At 38.8% G+C, this 23,842-nt stretch overlaps 1 protein-coding gene across 11 annotated transcripts in view; it reads left to right on the top strand.

The window, feature by feature from the left end:
* The window catches only part of PKHD1 (PKHD1 ciliary IPT domain containing fibrocystin/polyductin), a 432,300-nt gene that overhangs the window by 179,102 nt on the left and 229,356 nt on the right, over positions 1–23,842 (top strand). For 10 of the 11 annotated variants that reach the window (XR_010660007.1, XM_065912087.1, XM_065912090.1 and 7 more), the window contains exons 41-46: positions 2,022–2,147; positions 5,558–5,614; positions 5,853–5,983; positions 14,207–14,319; positions 15,783–15,888; positions 17,829–17,963. Coding sequence is in view for 10 of the 11 variants with exons in the window: in XM_065912087.1 (XP_065768159.1) it covers positions 2,022–2,147; positions 5,558–5,614; positions 5,853–5,983; positions 14,207–14,319; positions 15,783–15,888; positions 17,829–17,963 (668 nt within the window). In the remaining variant the exon portion in view is untranslated. The remainder of the gene's footprint in view (positions 1–2,021; positions 2,148–5,557; positions 5,615–5,852; positions 5,984–14,206; positions 14,320–15,782; positions 15,889–17,828; positions 17,964–23,842) is intronic. The other variant, XM_065912089.1, reaches the window with a different exon arrangement.

The following is a 23,842-nucleotide window of genomic DNA, read 5'->3' as shown; positions in this document are numbered from 1 at the left end:
GAACATAAGCAACAGTTCCCCATCAAATCTTCACTCAATCTGCCTCCTCAGCCTCTGCTTTAGAGTACTTGCACCTTTATATATATCTATATATATCTATATATCTTAGGTTTTATTTGAAAAAGGGTTCAGTGCTTGGACTTCCCTGGTGACTCAGATGGTAAAGAATCCGCCAGTAATGCAAGAGACCCTGGTTCGATCCCTGGGTTGGGAAGGTCTCCTGGAGAAGGGAATGGCTACCCACTCCAGTATTCATTCTTGCCTTGAGAATTCTGTGGACAGAGAGGTCTGGGGGGCTACAGTGCATGAGGTTGCAGGTTGGACAGGATTGAACAGCTAACACTTTCACTTTTCAGTGCTTAACCAAAGTTTGAAATCCACTGAATTAATACATTATCCCCTGTAGGTCTCTGTTAAAATGCAAATGTGTTTCCTGGGAGGGGGAAACCCATTAACCCAGAGGTTAGAAACTTCTGGCATGCTTGCCAAAGAATCCTTTATTGTTTCATGCCCTACAGGCTCTCATGACCTGTGTGGCCAGCTGTCCTCAGTCACGGGAGCTAGAGGGTGTTGGAATCTTTGCTTGATGTTTCCTTTAGAGGTTTACTGTTCCCGTTGTTCAGATGCACCATTGTATTCTGATGCGTAAGCAGTGATGTTATGGTGGAGACCTGGTCAGGAAAAGTCTGCAGCAGGCATACACATGAGTGTATGTGGATGGGCTAACTTATTAGTGAGTGATGTGAAGGCATCTGGTACTGGGATCAAGGGGAAATCTACAGACCCTGTGTCTATGGAGACATTGTAGCTGAGATTTTTCTAGAGCGTCCCAATTTAAAAGTCATATTATTACATAAACCAAAGCCATTTTTCCAATACTTCAAACATTTGGTATCGATATAATCTCTCTCACTGTCTGGAAATAATACAAAGCTCCTTTTTCAGGATTTATAATTTTATTATCCAAATAAAACATTTTAATTACTTTAATGTGAATTTTCTCCATCAGACTCAAGATACACAAATGCAGAATTTACTTAGTTTAATTCAACTTCATATCTCTGGCCCAAGACATAATTCCTGAAATATATAGTTGATACTCAGTAAATAGTTGTTCATTAATTGATTCATTCCACATGTATCAATTTGGGAGGTCATAAAATATGCTCATGGAGCTAGTGTAATGATTTTCCTAAATGTCAGTTTCTCTTAGAACAGTAGAGGGTATTTCCCCTCCAGTTCCACAAACGACCATATTCAAATGTGAGAGTTCTGGTCCTCAGACTGATCTCTAGCTTTACTTACAATTTGGATAAATCAGGAATTTGGGATTAACAGATTCACACTGCTATATGTAAAATAGATAAACAAGGAACTATTGTATAGCACAAGGAACTGTACTCAATATTTTGTAATAACCTATAATGGAAAAGTTTATGAATGGGAATATATATACACATATACAGATATATATATATATATATACTTATATACACATGTATATGTATAACTGAATTACTTTGCTATATACCTGAAATATTATAAATCAACTATTCTTCAATTAAAAAAAATAACTTCATAGCTCAAGATATAATGACTACCTCTCCTCATGCTGGATGCAGTTTTCAGAGATCAGAGTTGGTCTGTAAGCCTTAGCTGTTTGTTTCTTGAGCTGCTGTCCACCATACTGTGGTGAGGGTAGATACCAAAGATGGTGGCCACTAGGACGTCTTGAGAGCCTTGCATGCCTCGTGATTTGGCCATACTGTCTCTCTCTCAGATGGTTTTCTTTTCTAACATGTGGCCCTTGGATTCCACTTTGGTTATCTTTGGTGTCTTTAAGATATATTGGTCTGAGCTGCCTGTTTTTTAAATTTATGCTGGCTACTCCTTATTTCTTGAGTTTTATTTCTGTGTGGAAGACTGTTCTTAGTTATAGTCTAGCAGTATTTGGGGATGGTCAACAGAATGTGAGGAACCTTTGAGATTCCCTACTGTTTACCTTCCTCTTTGTTGTTCAGGTTCCTATGTGCAGGGTTGCACAGTGTGGCGGTCCTTCAGCAGAGGCCTCAGCATGTCCCAGACCTCAGGCCTGAAGGTGGACAGTAATGTGTTCTATGATATCTCAGGCCATGCGCTGCTGGTGGGTAAGTGAAATGAGCTTGTTTAATTTTGACATTATGGTGGAGGACACATTGTTTTTTAAAAAAGAATTATTGTTCCCAGATTTGAATTTCCAATTTATAAAAACTTTAGTCATTGATCTTTAGAAATAGGCTGTAGTTAAAAATTCTAGTTGTAAATTCAGTCATCTTTAATTAGCTTACTAAGCTTTAACCATAGGAAATGGATTTTTATATTTTGTTTTATTAAATTTATTTTAAAAGTTTTATGGAAGTATATTTGGCTTATAATGCTGGGTTAATTTCTGCTGTGCAGCAAAATGGTTCAGTTATGCACATATATATATATATACATATTCTTTTTATATTCTTTTTCATTATGGTTTATTACAAGATATTGAGTATAATTCTCTGTGCTCTACAGTAGGACCTTGTTTTTCCATCCTCTGTATAATAGTTTGCATCTGCTAATCCCCAGTTCCTAATCCTTCCCTCTCCCATCCCACTACCCCATTGGCAACCACAAGTCTGTTCTCTGTGTCTGTGAGTCTGTCTCTCAGAAAACTGATTTTTAAAGATGGGCATTTCAGTTCATGTTAATCAATATACAATAAATATAAAATTTATTGTCATCAATTTTAACAATAATTCAAAGTCACATAAATATGTCTTTGTTCAGCCTTATGAAGTATCAGACATGGGTGCTGAACAAGGCATTAAACATTTTTGAATCCTGTTCTTCATTACTTCTGTGGCTTGTTGAAGACACCTATGTTTTAAGAATTTTCTAAATGGTCATCTGTATTGACTTTTGTTTCCTAAAGTTCATTCCCTTTGTGATGCTTCAAGTTATCCTTAAAAATATCAGACTACATCATCTTAAAGCCCGTTAAGAATTGATTTCTTTTAGAATATAATCCAGAATCCTTATTCTGGCTTAAAAAACTCCCTTAGTGACGCTGATTCTATTAACCTTGGTATACCTGTCTTGCTCTTTTTATCTCCCTCTGTGGTCTCACTACAATGACCTCTTTTAATTCTTTCAAAAGGCCACATTTTCTCCTGCCTCAGGACCTTTGCACAGCTCTTGGGTTCTGTTCATACCATTCATTCTCCTCCTATAATAGTCCCTCTCCAACACTACCAAATCAAGTCTGTTTGTTTAAACTCTTTTATCCCTAATCATTACTTATTGATTTAAAATTATACATCATGTTTCTGATCATCTGATCAATGTCTGTTTTTCTCTTAATACCAGATTTCATGCAAACATCATCTCCTTAGTACTTAACAGGACTTTTAAATAGTACATTTGGAGATACATTTATTGAAAGAAATAAATCTATTAATAAACAAAAGGTCTTTGGTTATATCAGAATAACCAAATCAGAGGTTTTCACTGAAAGGACAACTATAACTGTATTTGTTAGCTAGTGTTTTCTATTTAAATTAATTCTGTGATATCATCAGATATGGGAAAGTGTGCATGTTTCATTTAGGAATGCTCTGTTAAGATAAAAGCTGGAAAGGTTCTAACTGTGGGAGGGAAATAGTTTAGTGAGAAAATATGGATCATGTAAGCTAACTCCAGGTCTTCCCTGATAGCTCAGCTGGTAAAGAATATGTCTGCAAGGCAGGAGACCCCAATTCGATTCCTGGGTCAGGAAGATTCCCTGAAGAAGAGTAGGCTACCCACTCCAGTATTCATGGGCTTCTCTGGTGGCTCAGATGGTAAAGAATCTGCCTGCAATGTGGTAGTTATGGGTCTGATTCCTGGGTCGGGAAGACCCTCTGGAAAAGGATAGGCTACCCACTCCAGGATTCTTGGGTTTCCCTGGTGGCTTAGACGATAAAGAATCTGCCTGCAATGTGGGAGACCTGGGTTTGATCCCTGGGTTGGGAAGATCACCTGGAGGAGGGCATGGCAACCCACTCCAGTATTCTTGCCTGGAGAATCCCCATGGACAGAGGAGCCTGGTGGGCTACAGTCCATGGAGTCCCAACAAGTTAGACATGACTGAGTGACTAAGCACAGCACAAACTAACACCAGCTCTAAAAGGCTAAGAGCTAAGGACAATAGAAGTTATCAGGTGCAACACAGTCTTTTGTTTGGAAAAGGACAGGGCAGTCAGACTAATACATGGAAGGTTGGCTTTGCTTATTTTTACCTTTGTTGCTGTAAGGGAAAAGTTTGTTGAAACCTGGTGCAGAAATTCAGGGAGGCACCATAGCAATATTATTTTAGGGGGAAACAACTTTGTGGAATTGGCATTAACTAGGCAAGGAATGAAACCCGCAGGAGGAATTTGGCGTTGAGTGCTTGGATATTGTTAGTGGAGGCTCTTTGACTTCTACTGTGTTGTAGGTGATGGAATTAGAATATCTGTCAGTGAATTTTAGATAAGATACTCTATTCATGCAAAATGAGTTTGCAGACTCAGACTCATGAAATGACAAAGGAAACCCAGATAGCTGAAGACCTAGAAGAAAGGGGATCTGTGGGACTGCTCTATATGGATGCTACATGGTTGACCTCTCTGTAGAATCCATGTGTGTGTGCTAAGATGCTTCAGTTGTGTCTGACTCTTTGTGACCCTATGGACCATAGCCTGCCAGGCACCTCTTTTCACGGGATTCTCCAGGCAAGAATGCTGGAGTGGGTTGCCATTTCCTTCTCCAGGGGATCTTCCCGACCCAGGGATTGAACCTGTGTCTCTTAGTCTCCTGCACTGGCAGGCAGTTTCTTTACCACTAGTACCATCTGGGAAGCCCCTCTGTAGCATGTGGCCCATGCTCTTTTATTCTGTTCAATTTCAAACCTCTGATCTGAGTGTGAGTGTCTCAGGTCCTGTCTAGCCTGTTTATCCAGGACATTCCAGATCTTCCAGGGGAAGAGAGGGGCATGCAGATGTCTGGTGGCCAATTCAAAGAGCTCAGGGTGGGGCTGGACATAACACTGGAGTGTGTGCCATTTAACTACGGAGACAGTCGCTTAGATTCTTCTTAAGAAGTAAAACAATAAATCTACTTCTTTATTATTTTTATTTAAAATGAGCTTCTGATTTCTCTGATAGCTCAGTTGGTAAAAAATCCGCCTGCAGTGCAGGATATCCTGCTTTGATTCCTGGGTCGGGATGATCCCCTGGAGAAGGGAAAGGCTACCCACTCCAGTATTCTGGCCTGGAGAATTCCACGGACTACCGTTTATGGGGTTGTAAAGAGTTGGACACGACAGAGCGACTTTCACTCACACTCTGATTCATGAAGTTCTAGAACTAAAAGGTTCACATAATCTGTGTCTGTCTGATTCATAGACAAAAACACACACACAAATTGAAGCAAGCCACACCAAAACAAGAAATAGTATTAAAGGCGCTCTCATTTTCCTGGGTGGCATGAAATGTACTGAACTAACATCATCTTTTGTTCTCAGGTAAATCCCCCGAGATAAGGTATATCCCTTGGGAGGTTATTCCTGGAGGAGAAAAGGGTAAATATGTAAATTGGTTTTAAATTTATTACCATCCATTTAAATTGTCATACATTTTATAGACAGGGCTGCTGGCAGAATGTTAGACGTTTTAAATTTGTTGAACACACTAGATGTTTACAGCTGTCTATATAATATATGTATATGCATGATGAGAACTATAACATATTAGTAGAAATAAGAATGTTGGGCTGAGTACATTTTAATTATGTTGGCGAATCCTCTTTTCTTAAATTAGACTGGTCAGAACAGGGAAACATAATAAGAAACAATGTGATCATTCGTGTTTCTGGTGCCGAGGGACTCTCCAGTCCTGAAGTGGTGACACCCTCTGGTATCTACATCCGTGATCCCACCAATGTTATAGAGGTAAGAGCTTCAGATCCTCCAGGGAGATCAGAGCTGAGAGGCATAATGTTCACTCTGAAAATTATCCTGAGTGGCAGCATCAGTGGTGTGGGATAAATCATTTACTTGCTGCACATTGGTAATGGGAAACTACTTTAGATTTTTTATTAAACAATTTTAGGATAAATGTTATCATTTCCTCAGAATTCCCATTAACATTCTTTGAAGAAATAGCTATATGAAGTGAGACTAAGTAGATATTGATTACTTTCTGGTCATAAAATATCTTCCTGAGCTATATGTGGTGGTCGCTGAATTTGGTCTTGATTCTGATAATAATTAACTTATTAAATCTTTGTTATGCTACTGTATTAATGTGGTCATACTATTGCCCTTTAAGAGTGTTCAAAACTGAGGGTCAGCAGAGTCGTGAGGTAAGTGAGAGCATGTCAGATTCCAGGATGAACGAAGTACAGTTGACCCTTGAACAACATGGGTTTGAACTGCATGAGTACACTTATACTTGGTTTTTTTTCCATTGTAAATACTACACTCTCATATTATCCAGTTAGTTGAACCTGCAGGTGTGGAACCATGGACACCGAGGAATCATGTATATGGAGGGCTGATTATAAATTTTACATGAACTTTTGACTGCATAGAGGGTTGGCACTTGCAATCTCTGCAATGTTCAAAATTCAGTTATACACTCTGTTGGCCTTGGTTTTTTTTTTTTTTTTAATCCCATTATTTAGTACAACTTAACATTACTTTTTCTTGGTAAATCTCTATCTAAGTGGTTTAAGGAATTATTTTTTTCTGGTAGTTTAACCACAAATCTCTGAATGAGGAATGGCATCAGAGTAGTGGGAAGGCCGTTTAGTTTCCCCTTTTCCCAAGGTTTTGTCCCATGGACCATCTATGAAAGGGTTAAGGGCCTCACTCTTCAGGACATGGCTCTGAGTATCTACTGTGACAATTATGCCAAGTTTCTGAGAAATGGAGAGAATGAACATCTCTCTCTCTCTCTGATCATCTGTTTTTAATTACCTTCAGCTGAATAACCCCTAATAAAAGTCATGGTTATCTCTTCAACCCTCCACCAGACTCTTAATTATGTTTATTCCAAGCACAGCACTTACACACTATTTTAGGTGCCTAATGGGGGCAGCTAATATGCCAGTGAGGAAAGGAGGCAGAACTGCATGGATTGAAGGAAACCAAGCTCTAGACACAGAGCAATGAGAGCAGCATTTAACTTGTTGGCAACCACAGGGCTTATTGCATAGCCTCTCAGTAAGCTTTGGGGACTTAAGAGCTATGTTTTGTATAGTTTCTTGGATCGCAGAATCATGACCACTTTGAAATGCCTAGAAGAAAGGACACCTTCAGAGATGCCCATGTTATCTTCCTGCAGGAGACTAGAATGTATCTAAATCCACATTGAGTGTCAGGGGTGCTGCCTACTTTGTTTCACTGGGTAGAGTCTTGTCTCTGGGGCGAGTGTCCTGATTACTAGTTGACCAGTAAGAAAGATCTGACTAGCAGCCACTATGAGGAACAGTATGGATATTCATTAAAAAACTAAAAATAGAGTTACAATATGATTCACTTAGTATACACACACACACACAGTAGAATATATACACAGTAGAATTATTCAACCATAAAAGAATGAAATAATGCTATCTGTAAAAACATGGATGAACCTAGAGATTATCATACTAAGTGAAGTAAGATAAAGAAAGACAAATATCACATGATATCACTATCTATGGAATCTAAAAAAAAAGGTATAAAAGAAATTATTTACAAAACAGAAATAGACTTACAGACATAGAAAACAAGCTTATAGTTAGCAAGTGGGAAATGAAGTGGAACAAATTAGGAATTTGGGATTAACAAATAAATGTTACTATATATAAAATAGGTAAACAACAAAGACCTACTATATAGCACAGGGAACTATAGTCAATGTTGTGTAATAACCTATAATGGATATGACTATGAAAAACAATATATATACCTGTAATTAAATCACTTTTCTATATACTTGAAACTAACACAAAACAAACAAGCAAAACAAAATTAAGCAAAAGAAATGAGCTGGCTATAGGTGCAAAGAACCAGAGGACCACATGTAAGCTCATAGGTCATCTGAGACTTTGTAGACTGACCTGCGTTAACAGTGCACAGTCAGCAATGAATACATTGATCCCAAAACAGGTTTATTGATTCCTGTTTAAATCAAACAGGACAAACATTTCCATTCATTTACTTTCTTCCTCTTTACAAAATTAAAAAACAATACAGTGTATGCATTTGGAGAATGAGATTTTAGTTTAAAGTGGTAATGTAAGTTCATTAAGTACATTCTTTAGATATATTCCTGACATTTTCATCTTAAATGAATCTTAAAAGTGATTAAATGATCTTAAATGATCTTAAAATTCTGTTGTTAAAATTGTTATAAAATGATCTTAAATTGGCTTGTTAACTTTTAGCCCCTAACAGTGTCTGATATGTAATAGTTGCTCAATAAAAATTAATTGAATATAATAAATGAATGGATATAGGTGTAATTCCATAATCAAAGAATGGGGGGAAGAAAGAGGAAATTAAAGAATGGATCCCCAAATCCCTCAATCATTTTGATGACTGAAAAAATAAGGTGTTTCATCTGTGTCAGCATTTAGATCCTGTGGAACTCATTTCTGAGTGTTAAATTTTGCACAGTCCCCTTCAATTCTGCAACTGCGCCCCTGGGGTTCTGCTGTGCTGTCTCTCTTATATTCTGTTGTCTGGAATGTGCCACAACCAAGGGACATAGGTGTAACTGGGCATATGTGTCAGAACCTAAAAATTAGGAACTTCTCTTAGTGCCAATAAAGGTCGTTTCAGTCACTGGACAAATAGTAAGTTGTGTTTATTGTATTTTAATTGGATGACACACAGAAAAATGTATCTTAGAAATATATTTTTATTCCAAAGTGATAATCAGGAGGCTACAACAGTGATGGGATGGTGGTGAGGCGTGTGTGTGTGTGTGTGTGTGGTTTGGCAAAATATTTTTTTAAAGCTATGCATTACTGTGATTCAATAGGATTTTTCTTTTTTAAAAAGCTTTTTAATTTTGAAATAATTTTAGACTTAGAAGTTGCCTTTCCCCCAGCTTCCCCCAGTGGTACATAACCATAACCATTGCCATAGAGCAGTGGCACAACCAGGAAATCAGTATTGGGACTATATTGTTATATAAACAAAAGCCTTTAGATTTGAGCGTGACCTAATCCCAGTGGCTGGACAATAAATCCGGAAAACCTACATTATAGACGTTGACCTTGAACTCTCTGGTCTAGCCTGGCAGGCAGGAAGAAGTGGAGTTGATCGTTAATTAAGTCTCTGCAGTGATTTGTAGTTGTATATTGTTCCCAGATCCAGAGACTAGGACCAAATGTTCTGCCCAGTGCATGGAATTCACCTTGGCTCCCAGGCAGCTATCTTGACAGTTCACACACCTTCAACTCTGCCTTGTATAAGGATATTTCAACTGAGAGGCTCCTTTTAAGTTTTCATAGCTGCAAGTGGTTCACTTGCTTCACTTCCCAGGTTGCCACTGAGCTAAATTTGGGGCAGTTTCTATGAGAAGTAAAATCTTAGCTTTGTGCCCTCTTGCTAGTGAGGGCTGTGTGGTAGTACTGTTTGAGTGTTCAAGGAACTCGAGGTGTTCCTTTGTAAACTCCTTAGATAGGTTTTGCCAGGCTTTCCAGCAAAGATCGGTGGTGGTTCTTCCATGCATAACCTGTAGCACTGGGAGCACTTCATTTCCAGGCCGTCTCGCTTCCACACTCCAGTGTCTTGAGTCTCTGACTCCTTTATGGGCATTTCTTGTTATCTGCCCAGAGGCTTCCTCTTTCTCCTAGATGTAACCTAATTTGACCTCAGGCTAGAAGGTCTTTGCTTTTCATCAGTGAGAGACCATGCACTCCCACTGCTCCAGAACATCCCATGTGTGTGTGGGCTTTGGACATTTCCCATGACCAGACCCCTATTTAGAATAGTCAACGGAAAACCCCTAAAGACCAGCCCTTTGGAAGCATTCATTTGATTTGAAGGGAATTTGTTCTGGTGTGTGAATCAATTTTGTAAGGAATTCTGTGTTTAAAGGCTGATTTCAGCTCTCTAGCTCTCTCCACTCAATAGCTAATGTATATTTAAGAGCTGCCTGAAGGGTTGACTCACTTTTTTTTTTTTTTTAGTGACTACAGATGCACACCTCAAGGAGCTGGCATACTTGGGCAGTTAATTTCTCTCTGGAATTTCTCTTCCTTGAGTGTCCATAATACATTGACTTCCGCAAAGAATTGATTTCCACACAAAATTCCTTGCTTGCCTTAAACCCTTCCCCACAAGCTGCTGGCTACCTGCATACATATGTGGTTTCTTCTCACGAATCGTTTGTAGCATACCCAATTGGAATGGAGAGTAAAAAGGATTGGAAAGTAATGCCATCTGACTATTTAAGTGCTTCTTCTATTAAAAAAAACTGAGCCTTTTTGGCTAACAGAAGACCAAAGTTGCAAATATCTTGCCCAACTATAAATGCACTTGGAACGCATTTATATATGATCACCCAGGTGCTTAAAAATGCTAATGACACCAGGGCAGAGGATTTAACAAATCTATTCATTTTCTCAAAATATATGCCTGTCTAGCCAAGACAATAAATAAGGATGAAGTCCTTGAAATATATTCTGGAACACTTGAATCTTTCCCTTCCTGATAGAGTCATGGTAATGAATTAGCATCTCATTGGTAATGAAATAGAAGTGTACATTCAAGTTGAGACATTCAAGTTCCACTCTGCATTGGTTGTGTGGAAGGTGGAGCTTCATATGTGCTTCTCTGAGGAAGTTTCCTGTAGTGTAACCATAACAGAACCAACACTCACATTGCTTGCTTGTGTTTCTTTGAGGGTGCTTTTATTTAGTGCTTCCACTGGGCGCTTGGATCTGTCAATTTAGGAACAGCGATTCTTCCAAAGCTGAGGATCATAAGTGCATGTCTTGTTTTCTAGCTGAGGGAAGAATTGCGATAACTGATTCAATTGCTAATAAGTGTCCTTTGGGGGAGTGTCTAATGGAAGATTTGATTATTTAAAAAGATATAAATACCCTCCCAGTAAAAACTGTCAAAGTATTCTTGTTATAATTACTATGTTTTTATATTTAGGTTGGTCTTTCCATCAAAATTTGGAGATAGGGTACTGGAAAATGGGTGTGGGTCATTTTAAGAACACACACAGACTATTTTTTTTAACCATGCTAATGTTAGCATGGGCTTCCCTGGTAGCTCAGACAGCAAAGAATTTTCCTGCAATGCAGGAGACCCAGGTTTGATCCCTGGGTTGGGAAGATCCCCTAGAGAAGAGAATGGCTACCCACTCTAGTATTCTTTACTGGGAGAACTCCATGGACAGAGGAGCCTGGCGGGTTACAGTCCATGGGATTGTGAAGAATCAGATGCAACTTAGTGACTTAGAGCAAGACAGTATTTGGGACCATAACCTTTGGGGCCATAAGATTCTTTGGTTGTGAGAGGCTGACCTCTATAAACCAGCATTCCTGATTTCTGTCCAATTAATGCTAGTAAAACCCCTCTCTTTCTGAGTTGTGACAACAGAAACTGTCTCCAGAGATGTCCACATGCTCTCTGGGGAACAATATCATCCCACCTGACAACCACAGCTCCAGACTCTGCCCAGTCCCCCAAGATAATTGGGGTCTTAAAGATGGCCCAGGTCCCCTGAAGTCATGTTAGCATCTTTAATAGTGATTCAGCTTCATGTTCAATGATATCCAAAAGTCACTTTTGGCGGGTGGAAAAATATGTGATTGGAATTTTAAGTGACTTCAGGAAATGGAAGAAGTGCTCAGAATCCAAAAGAAAGAAGTGCAGTAGAGAATGGACCTCCGGTGCACAAAGAAAGAAGGTGTTCTGTGGCGGAGTGAGAGTCCTGACTGGTGGATCTGATCTGGTGGGTCTGATCCCCTGAGTGAGTGAGCCTTCAGTGCCCCCAGTGAATGAGAGGCTGATGTTCAGAAAACGGCACCCATGATTATGTCAGTAAGCCCTGGCTCACGTACCACGTCCAAGTGGTGTTGTCTCCCTGCCAGGCCTCCCATCTCAGGGTCAATTCTGGCCTTCACTCACACTTCCCCAGAGGCCAGCAACCTCCAGGGGCTGGGGCACTGGTTTCTCCTTGCACATACACCAGGAGTTGAGTATTGTTGGTTTTAAAACATCCTATTTCAGGGCTCCCTTTACCCCGGTCACACAAGGTGTAGAGCTGAGAGTGGGCAGCTTGTTCCCTGGCTTTCTTTCTCTGGGTGCCCATGGGGGAGGACAGATGTCCATAAGTACATAAAACTAAGTACATAGATACATAAGTATCTAGCATCCTGATCTGTCGGCTGTTCATTCCTCCCACTAAAACAGAATGCTGCCCACGTAGCATTGACTATTGCCTGGGGTTAAGAGGATTTAAAGTCAGTGGCTACAGGGATCAGCCTGATATCATAAAGAACTGAAGCAGGAAAGGTGGGAACTTTCCAGGTGTTCTTGTGATAAAGAATACACCTTCCAATGCAGGAGACATAAGAGATGTGGGTTCAATCCCTGGGTTGGGAAGATCCCTTGGAGGAGGGCATGGAAACCCACTCCAGTGTTCTTGCCTGGAGAATCCCATGGACAGAGGAGCCTGGCCAACTACAGCCCATAGGGTCTTAAAGAGTAGGGCATGACTGAGTGACTTAGCAGCACGCATTGCAAAGTCATCCATAGTCCAAGACAGCAGGATCTTCTTAGCTCCAGTTGATCTATGGCTACCCCACAGGAATTGGGCTCAGAATTTTTTTTAAAAAGTGTTTGAGTTTTTATCTCAAGTCTCCTGGTTTTAAAATAATGCAATAAAATGCACATTTTTGTGAACATTGGGTATAACCAAGCAAAGTACCTCTGTGTCCAGTATTATACTCTTTAGGGAGTTGGCTTTCTACTCTGTCTTAAAATACACTACATAATGATGGATATTTGCAGGTGTTTAATTAAATTTATATAAAAATAAGTTCATTGTGTTGTTTGCTCAGAATTATAGCCCCAAACTCATATCATCAGTTGGAGAATTTAGGTTTTATATGAACATATAAAAGGCATTAAATTATTTAAAAGATAAATCTTATCAAGAAATACAGGTGATTGAAATGATTGAATGGTGACAAGAGTACCTTGAGGAGATTTGAGTTGTATTTGAACTCAGTTGCTGTGTCTCACAGCTAAGGCACGGCTAGTGCTATCTCTGACCTTCAGCCTGTGGTCAAATCAGTGATTTGTTCAGAGGATCAGAGAGAACGCTTTGTGGAGACTTGGCTTTAGGGAGGCCTTTGTCCGAAAGTGTTTTTCACATAACAAAGAGGAGAGCTTGGATTAGGTGATGCAAGTAAGCTTGTCACCGTGAAAATTTACAAGGATGTTTTAACATGAGATGCCAGCTATTGAGGTGGGAAAAGTAAAGTCAAGTTGAACTGCCTGGAGGAAGAGGAATGAGGATATATTTGCTTTGATTTACAGTGTTGTGTTTAATCTCTGCTCTACAGCAAAGTGACTCAGTTATACATCTTTATATTCTTTTTCATATTCTTTTCCATTGTGATTTATCACAGGATATTGAATACAGTCCCCTGTGCTATGCAGTAGCACCTTGTTGTTTATTCATCTTCTGTATAATAGGTTGTGTCTGCTAATCCCAAACTTCTAATCTATCCTCTCCCAGCCCTCTACCCACTTGGCAACCAGAAGTCTGTTCTCCATGCCTGTAAGTCTGTTTCTGTTTCAAAGATATATTCATTGGTGTTGTATTTGAGATTCCACATATAAGTGACACCATATGGTGTTTGTCTTTCTAACTTACTTGGCTTAGTGTGATAATCTCTAGGTCCATCTATGTTGTTGCAAATGACATGATTTCATTCTTTTTACTGGCTGAGTGATATTCCACTATACATACACAAACCTACACACACGCACACACCACAGCTTGTTTTTCAGAATGAATGTATGATCAAGGTATAGAAATATGACTTGGTAGGAATTAAGTGAGAAAGAAGAATGAGCACATTTAAAAGTCTTTCCAGCAGCCTTATTGTAATGGACTAACTATGATTAAACTATATTTAATTTCTGCAGGGAAACAGGGTGTTTGCTGCCGGTTATGGCTACTTTTTTCATCTTGTGACCAACCGGACCTCCCAAGCTCCACTTCTCTCCTTTACACGGAATAGTGCACATTCTTGTACAAGGTAACTTTGGGGAAGTTCATCTACATTTTGGGTGTAAGGTTTATTGTTTAACTTTTTTTTTTTTTTTTTTTGCGTAAGACTCATAGAGAAGGTTGTATAATGCTTGGCATCCATGTAAGATTTGATGATATATCTGAGTGAGTGTCTTGGGTCATAAGTTTGGTGGTGAAGGGAAGGGAAACAGAGAGAGAGAGGTCATTTGAAGGGGCACAGGACACAGGGCGCCTTTTGTGGCCAGAGAAGAACTTAATAGAAAGATGAATTAAACTCCCAAGAGACTGGGGGCACCTGGGAGGCCAGAATGCCTGAGCTCAGGAGCTAAGTGGGGAGATGAGGTTTGGAGAAGAGACTCTTTGCCTGTGACTTGCACATTGTGAGATGAGAGGGATTAGTTCAAGGTCTTTGCTATTTAGAGCATAAAGTCATCTGCTAAGAGCAAGGACTGGGAAACATGCTAGGAAGGTGAGGAAAATGTGAGCTTCGGAATCAGTCAGGCCTTGATTCAGATCTGGACTTTGAGTAACTTGCTTTATTTGTAAAATAGGGACACATCTCTATTGAAAGTTTGACTGGAAAATTAGAGATGACTTATGTTACACACCTAAGAGAACATCTGGAATATGGTAGGAACTCAATAATTGATAGAAATAATTTTATTAAGCAATTTATTATTACTATTATTATTTTTGGCTATGTTGTGTGGTTTGTGGGCTCTTGTTTCCCTGACCAGGGATTGAACCTGCACCCTTTACAGTGAAAGTGCAGAATACTAACCCCTGGACACCCCAGGGAATTCCTCAGTATAAATGATTCTGATAAAAGCTATATTAATAATAGTGAGATAATACTGTAATGATGGGAAACTATAAGGAGACGAGAACGAGGATTAAGCACCATTGCTCAGCCGTGTTGAAGTGCTGGGGGAGGCTAGGGTTAGCACATGTGTCATGAAATTATTATTAATACGATTAATGATGATGACGATTAATAATGATGAAGATCTTTATCTAGAAGCTTTCAGCAACCCTGGGATGTGAGGGGGGAAGGTATCCAAAAATGCCACAATGCTAGGCTATTTCAGGGAGAAGCACAAAAGTTGCATGGGTTATAGGCTCTGGTATATGGCTTCCTCAGCAAAGGGGTGGATCTAGAAGAGGCTGATGGAAGAGTGGGGCTCTGTAGGGCTAGTCAGGGGTGTCCAGGTTCCTAGGAAGGAGCTGATGGAATTTACAAGGGCTGATAGAATGGAAGAGCACCATGGCAACCGGCACCTTGTTGAGATCCAGGAGCAGGTCACAGACAGAAAAAAAGGCTGAGGGATGGGCAGTGGCCATCAAAGAGAAGATCTCCTCTTCAGTCTCACTTATTCCCTTATTCAGTATCTTCAGTTTTATATTTTCCAATGAGTGAGACATATGGAATGCAGAAATCAGCTGAATTTCACTCTTTATCTTTCTCCCCAGGTCTGGTCTCTTTGTATACCCTAAGTTTCAGCCACCTTGGGATAATAACACTGGCCCCACTCTGTTCCAGAATTTCACAGTTTGGGAAAGTGCAGGTGGTGCCCAGGTATGTTTCTTTAATTTTTTAAAATTAGAAATGTCATTCATTTTCTTGTGGTGACTTATTCTGCATCTCTACTTTAAAGGGTGATGATTTGTTTCTGGGGGAGGATTGCTATATTATCATAGCTTTAAGGAGCCAACAGCATCATAGGTGTGTGTGTCAAATAGTTGTTGAATGAACAGATTCCTAGTCAGTGAGCCAAGGTTTGTCCATTGTCTCTGTGGTGACTTTTTAGAAGCTCTCATAGGGAATGACAGAATCGTACAGATTTGCAACCAAGAAGAATCAAAGGAGGTCATTTATTCTTCCCCTCACGTGCTTATTTGGGGAAAAAATTAAGGCTCAGAAAGTGAAGGGATTTGCCAAGGGTCACACCATTTGTTAGCAGCAAAATCAGGTGCAGAATCCAGACTGCAGAAGTCGTGTGTTTGATCCCTAACATCCTCTTTCAGTCATAAGGAAAAGTGCTGTTCATCAATGAAACACAAAAATTCCAGCTCAAAGTGGACTTCTCACCTTGACCAATTACTCATTTACTTTTCTTTATTTCAGTGACTTCTTATAAGAAAGCTTTGTATGCTCACTATTACCAGGGCCATGTAAAAATTATCCAGGGTCTCTATTTGGTGTTACACAGAGAAAATTACATACATTTGGTCTCTGCCATGGAGAAGTATGGAGCCTAAGATACCAAGATGAAGGGATACATCTACAGGACATTCAGAAAATAGAATAAAACATATAATTAAGTTACAGTAAGAAAGTTAGGTATTTATTTCACATATCCAACATAACGAAAATTATCATAGATGGGGGAAAGTTTCAAAATACAAAATTGGAGTAGCTAACAGGAAGAATCCCGATTGTACTAAATATTTTGTTTTCATTAAATTCGATAAAGTACTTTGTTTCTCATTAGCACAATGAATGTAGTGGGAAAAATCCCTCTTATGCAGAGAAGTAATTTGTGTCTTCCAGAGGATCTGATGCCTGTAATGAAGTAAAAACTTTTGTCCAATATAGTTCAGGTCATAGCTATATTTTTTTACATAAACCTCTGTGTCTTCAAAGGTCTATCATTCTATAAAAGATAATGTAGAGTGCACACAGAGTGGGAAATGAAAGCTATTCAGTTCCTGAAAATTCAAGCACGGAGACTGATTGACAAGTAAAAGCACTAAACTATGGTAAATCAAGGTTACCTTGGCCTTAATTAATAGGAAACTCCCCCTTGAAGACACAAATGTAAACATGGCCCTATTTAATAAACAAAGGAGTCACTGTGTAAGTTTAACTGGCAGTCCTGACCTCCACCCTGATTTTCAAAATGGTTGAACTGAGAGCTGGGAGAAGCAAAAAGTCTCGCTGAAGATCACATAATTAGCTAATATCAGTGCCAGGTAAAAACTTAGGCCTCTGTTCCCCAAGCTAGTGTGATTCTTTCAACTCTATCAAGCGTATTTGGTTAATCCTTGATCCTTGTTTGGAACCACTAACCTAAGCTGTCATCAGTATACACATAGAATGTATTTTGAGTCTGTAGTCATGCTGAATTACTTATTTCATATTTGCAAGTTTTTGACAATCTTGGTTAACAACACTGAGGTAAATATAAGTACTGGAGTTCCTGGATGTTCTGTTTTTCTCCATTAATTTTGTGTCATTTGACAGTTGCAAGCTTATTTTAGATACGTGAAGAATTTATAATGCATCAGTTGTTAGGAAGAGAAATGAAAAGTGCAGAGGGGATGTTACCAAAGGGGGCCAGTTAGCGCTGACCTCTCGGCAACTTTGGGATGCCTGCACAGATATTGATGGACAAAAGCTGCTTAAATACGATATAGCATACTCATTTATACTTAATAATTAAAGAAGCTACAGGAAATCTGCAAGAAAAGTCGAGCCTCAGACCTTTGACATAACATATATTGTTGCTTTTATAGATTTTTAGAAGTAGCAATCTTCACCTGAAAAACTTCCAGGTTTATGCATGCAGAGATTTTGGAATTGATATCTTGGAAAGTGATGCAAATACATCAATTACTGACAGCTTACTACTTGGTCATTTTGCCCACACAGTAAGTGCCTTCATGTGATTCTTTTAAGTTGTTCATCAAAACAGAATCATATGTGCTGGGTCCTTTGATGATACAGGATATGTAATTTTAATAGAATTCTTTAGCAAATCTTGTGTTTGGTTGGTCAAAGTTAGAGAATTCTTTGATTTGTAAGAGTGGTGATATTTATCATAAAATTCAAGCACACATAAGATTTCAGTGTGTTGTGTTCATATAAATCACAAAAGCCCTGAGTGGCTCACAGAACTCTTATCTGGTTGTGATTTAGGGTTTTTAGCCACACCAATTAAGAAGTCTAATAATTTTAGGTTCATTTACTCTAACCTCACAAGGTTTATGAAATAGTGTGAGTCTGTATCGTCTTTATTGACTGTGGTTTGCCAAGTTTCAACATCAACATTTTGTTCATAGGGTTCTTACTCTATATAGGGCCCCCTCCCATAAAAAAAAATGGTGATATAAATTTGTGTTGTTTGCTAGGCTTTCTTAAGTGATTCCCTAGTACTTACCTCAGTGTGTGTGTCTACATGATAAACATCAGACTATGGATGATTTCCCCACAACTGCATGGCCAGGGGACAAGAATGTAGCTGAGCTGAGGACTTCTTGGGTAAGAAGTACTAGCTCTCAAGGGAAGTCTGTGGCTGCCATTGGTTTCAGTCCTATAATGAGTCCCTACGTTCTTTTTCTTGAAGGAGTTACATGCATGTTAGTGTCACAGTTCAGAATAATCATAGATGGAAGGGACCTAGAGTACTTCTGGGGACCAAGGGAAGAGTGTTCTCTTTAGCTCATTCCTTTAATGCTTTGACCAACTGACATTTAAATGATGTTTTTACTTTGGTGCTTCCTTTGATGATTCATAACTACAGATACCAATATTGAGTTAAAAAATCACTTTCTTATTAAGCTACATTTTCCTATGTTTAATTCTCCAGCTTCCTTCCTTCTTTCTCTTCTAAACTCTCATTTTTAGGAGGGAAATACCTGCCAGTTTTTCCTTTTCTCTGAAAAGATTACCACCTTGAGAGATGATTCTTCTTTTCAACTTCCTTAGTTTTTAAGAGAGGATGAGACCCAGATTTAAATTCTGTGATACGGGTTGACCTAGGGCCCATAAATTTCTCAGAAACAACCTCAGAGAAGATGCTAAAAACAAAATGCCCATCAAGCTGAAGAACTAAGTGTCCTGGCAAATTAATGTCACAACATCTTAATTGATGCTAAATAGACATCATAATTACTGGAAGAGTGACATAAATTAAGATTCAGATTATGACAAAAGGGTGCTTATCATACCAAAATATAATCTCAACCCTGGGGTGTAATTCACCAGCAAAGCAATACAGCTGAGAACTTCTCAGTCTCCTAACAAGTAAGCACAGGACCAAAGTCCTTGGATGGAAAATGTTAAACAGTTTTTTCTAGGCATGATCTAGATCTTAGTGAGGCATCTGAATCTTAAAGCCATGCAATTTTATTGTGTATATGTATGACAGTATCAGATATATACAATGGAATATTACTCAGCTATTAAAAATGAAACTGGGCCATTTGTAGAGACATGGATGGACCTAGAGATTGTCATAGAGGGTGAAATAAGTCAGAAAGAGAAAAATGTTATAAATTGAAGCACAAATGTGGACTGTAGAAGAGTGGTACAGATGAACCTATTTGCAGGACAGGAAAAAGGATGCAGATATAGAGAGCAGATATGTGGGCACAGTGGTAAATAGGGAGTGGGATGGGTTGGGAGATTGGGGTTGCCATATATACACTATCCTGTGTAAAGTAGATAGCTAGTGGGAAGCTGCTGTATATGCAGGGAGCGCAGTTCAGTGTTCTGTGGTGACTTAGAAGGGTGGGATGGGGTGGGGGAAAGGAGATCCAAGAGGGAGGAGTATATGTATACAAAGAAGTGATTCAATTCATTGTACAGCAGAAACTAACACAATATTGTAAAGCAACTATATCCCAATAAAACATAAATAAAGTCATGTAATATTAGAGGTAAATGTTACCTAAGAGTTGATCTAGTTAGAACTCCTGAATTTACAGGTACAGAAATGGAGGCTTTGAGAACCCATATGAGAACCCAGGATCATGCCCAGTATTGTGGAGCTTGGACCACGTGAATATCACACCTGGTCCAATACTTATTTAATTACATATGGGGAAATGGCCTTGGCAAAACATATTTATTAGTGCTTACTCCAGTATTCTCTGAAGTGTTTTCCATGGAAGGCTAATTCCAAGAGAGGGTCTGAGAAAAGGAAGATTCTTAGGTTAATTACATATAGGATATGCTATGCACAGTGGTAAAAAGTCTGCCTGTCAATGCAGGAGACACAGGAGACACAGTTTCGATCCCAGGATTGGGAAGATCCCCTGGAGTAGGAAATGGCAACCCTCTCCAGTATTCTTGCCTGGAAAATTCCGTGCGCAGAGGAGCCTGGCAGGCTACAGTCTGCAAGGTCCCAAAGAGTCAGACAAGTCTGAGTGACTGAGTGTACACACACATACACATGCTGTTTACCATCCCTCCCATCCTCTGAAATTCACATTGCATATTAACCCATTAAAGTCTTTTCAAAGTTCTACGGTTAAAAACAAACAAACAAAAAATCTATGAATCTTTATTTAGCACACTGTTGCTCAGATTTATTTGGGAACCACTTTATTGCTGTATAAAACTGTATTAGTTGTTTTTTTTTTTTAAAGGATGCCAACCTCTCTTTGGTTGTAGAAATCTGACTTTAGCCTCTTTCTTTCAAATCTGCCATTTCTTTAGGAATTAAAAATTTCAGAGACTTTGGCTTAATCATTCTTAGACCTTTCCCCTGCATGTAATTGGTGACACACAATGATCAGTGAGTCATGTTCTAAAACAAATGCTAGTTTCTGGAAGAATTTTTTTATTAGAAAGGATTTTTTCCCATTAGACATATTTGTTTATGTTGGTACTCTCATACCCAACATTACCTGGTATTGAGATGAGTAGAATAATTTTCAGCGAGAATGGCTTTATTATGCAAGAAAAAGAGATGCACAAACCATCATTATACATCCAAATCTGGTCATTGTGGTTTGTTTATTCTGCTTACTAGCCTTGCTTTTAATTAGCACCCCTTCCACACTCTCCAAGATGTCCTGATTTGGATGTAAATTATGGTCACCCCACTTTTGGAATTATCTGTAGGATGGTTGCCTTTTTGTTGTTATTGTAATTCATTCAAGCAAATGATACTACTATTTTAAAAAAATATCTTATTCAGGAAAATGCTGTTGAGGTTGCTTCATTCTCCTATTTCTCTCAGGGTTACTTTTCATTTTCACTTGTGGATTTGTCTTCCTCAATTTAGAACTTTCATCTTTTTGTTTCTCTAAATTCCATCCTAGGTCTCCTACATATACTTGCTCTCCCTGGGAGAAATCTCATTTTCTCTAGTGGTTTCAATTACCATTCACATGCTGATGTCTTCCATATATTTGCATTTATTTCTACCATTTTATCTTGTGCTTTCAGTTTGAAATTCATTATCTATATTTTTTCCCTAGTTTTCAAACTTGATTTGTCCTGCATTGAATAATATCTTTTTTTAATATTCACTCATTTGAAAGTTATTCACTGTTAAAATCATATAGGTTCTTGGACTTAAATTTGTGACATGCCTGCTCATCCTCACAAAGTTTTAATTACATTGGCACTGTTAAACTTCACCTGAGCCATGCAAGGACCTTAAACTTCTTTAACTTTTTCACCCTCTCGTCTTGTACATTACTTTTCTCTAGTATTTGTTATACTTTTTAAAACAGATGTTTCATGGAAATATGGCATTTATGGGGAAAAGTGCACAGATCACAGTGAAGAGCTCTTTAAATTTTTGTAAAGCAAAATCATGTGCATACCACCCAGATCTAGAAATAGAACATCATCAGTTCCTCTAAAACCCCTTAATGTCTGCTCCCAGTTAACCCCAACCCTACCCTCCAGCCAAAGGAGAACCATTATTCAGACTTCTCAAGTATAGGTTAATTCCAAATCTGTTTTTGAACTTTATGTAAATAGACTCATACATCATGCAACTCTAATGTGCCTGACTTCTTTGGCATATTATTGTGTCTGTGAGATTCACTCATGTTTTTATATATCTCAATAATTTATTCTTCCAGTTTTTATGTCATTGTTGTTGTTCAGTCAATAAGTCATGTCCAACTGTTTGCAACCCCATGGACTGCAGCACACCAGGCTTCCCTGTCCTTTACCATCTCCCAGAGTTTGCTCAAACTCATGTCCATTGAGTCAGTGATGCCATCCAACCATCTTATTATCTGTCATCCCCTTCTCCTCCTGCCTTCAATCTTTCCCAGAATCAGGGTCTTTTCCAATAAGTCATCTCATCCCATCAGGTGGCCAAAGTATTGGAGCTTCAGCTTCAACATCGGTCCTTCCAATGAATATTCAGGATTGATTTCATTTAGGATTAACTGGTTTGATCTCCTTGAAGTCCAAGAGACTCTCAATAGTCTTCTCCAGCACCACAATTTGAAAGTATCAGTTCTTCCCTTTTATGGACTGTATCATAGTTTTTAAAGCCATGTTGCTATTGCTGGGCATTTGCCTGTTTCCAGTTTAGGGTTATTACAGAGAAAGATTTTATGAACAATCTTCTATATATATCTTGGTGTTCACAAGCATGCATATCTGTTGAGTATGTGCCAGATTTTAAAACTGCTGGCTCAGAGGCTGGTCCTTTAGCTTTAGTGGGTGATGCCAAACCCCACACAATCCCAAGTGTTTAACTTCTACCACCAGTTTGCAAAAAGTGTTTCAGAGCTAGGTCTTGGAATTTCTCTTGACCAACATAATGTAGAATTTCTTCATGCCTCTGTAGTGTTCTTGTTCCTAATTCCCCCATCTTCCTCTTTTCTGGTTTAACTCTCATTGTTTTAGCCTATGGTAACTTTTTAAACTGATGGTCTATGAAAGGTAAAGATTTTGACCTAAAAATAGAGACCCCATTCTTGGAAGGTTGTTACTATAGACCACTAGGTTGGAGTTCACTTTGCCTTGATGCTTTGGAGTTAATGCTTAATTGTCTTCTATCTTCTAGTCCTGAAGTTAAAGAGTTTTTAGATACTTCATGGAAACCATATTTAGGATGGACAAACAACAAGGTCTTACTGTATAGCACAGGGAACTGTATTCAATATCCTGTGATAAACCATAATGGAAAGTAATTTTAAAAGGGATGTGTATGTAACTGGAGGACTTCCCCAGTGGCTCAGTGGTAAAGAATCTGCCTGCAATGCAGGAGACTTTGATTCCTGGGTCAGAAAGATCCCCTGGACAAAGAAATGAAAACCTACTCTGATATTTTTGCTGGGTAAATCCCATAGACAGAGGAGCCTGGTGGGCTACAGTCCATGGGATCGCAAAACGGTCAGACATGACTTAGTGGCGAAACAACACAAATGTATATAGCTGAGTGACTTTACAAAAAGGACAAAAACCCCAGTTTATAGATACTCTAATTCTTTTATATGTAACCTATTAGTTTTTCCTCTTTGGAGATTTTTGGGATCTCGTCCTTGTCCCTGGTGTTTATAATTTTAATATGATGTAATTTTGCTATGGCTTTTTCTTCTAACCACTCTGCTAGGCAGTGGGCAGGACTTTTCAGTTTGGAAAGTCATATCCTTTCCTTCTGGGAAATTTTCTTTACTTATTTCTTTGATAATTATCTCCTCTATATTTTCTGTTTTATTTAAACTCTTATTATTTTGATAGTAGCTTTCCTGAATTACTTTTCTAAACTCCTTAGTTTCTCTCTGATTTCCCATTGCCTTTTTATCCTACTTTCTTAGATTTTTTTTCT

This window comes from Muntiacus reevesi, chromosome 20 (assembly GCF_963930625.1).
Source record: "Muntiacus reevesi chromosome 20, mMunRee1.1, whole genome shotgun sequence".
NCBI classification, from domain to species: domain Eukaryota; kingdom Metazoa; phylum Chordata; class Mammalia; order Artiodactyla; family Cervidae; genus Muntiacus; species Muntiacus reevesi.
The sequence above is the reverse complement of the archived record's forward strand: the minus strand, read 5'-3'. Positions and strand labels throughout refer to the sequence as shown.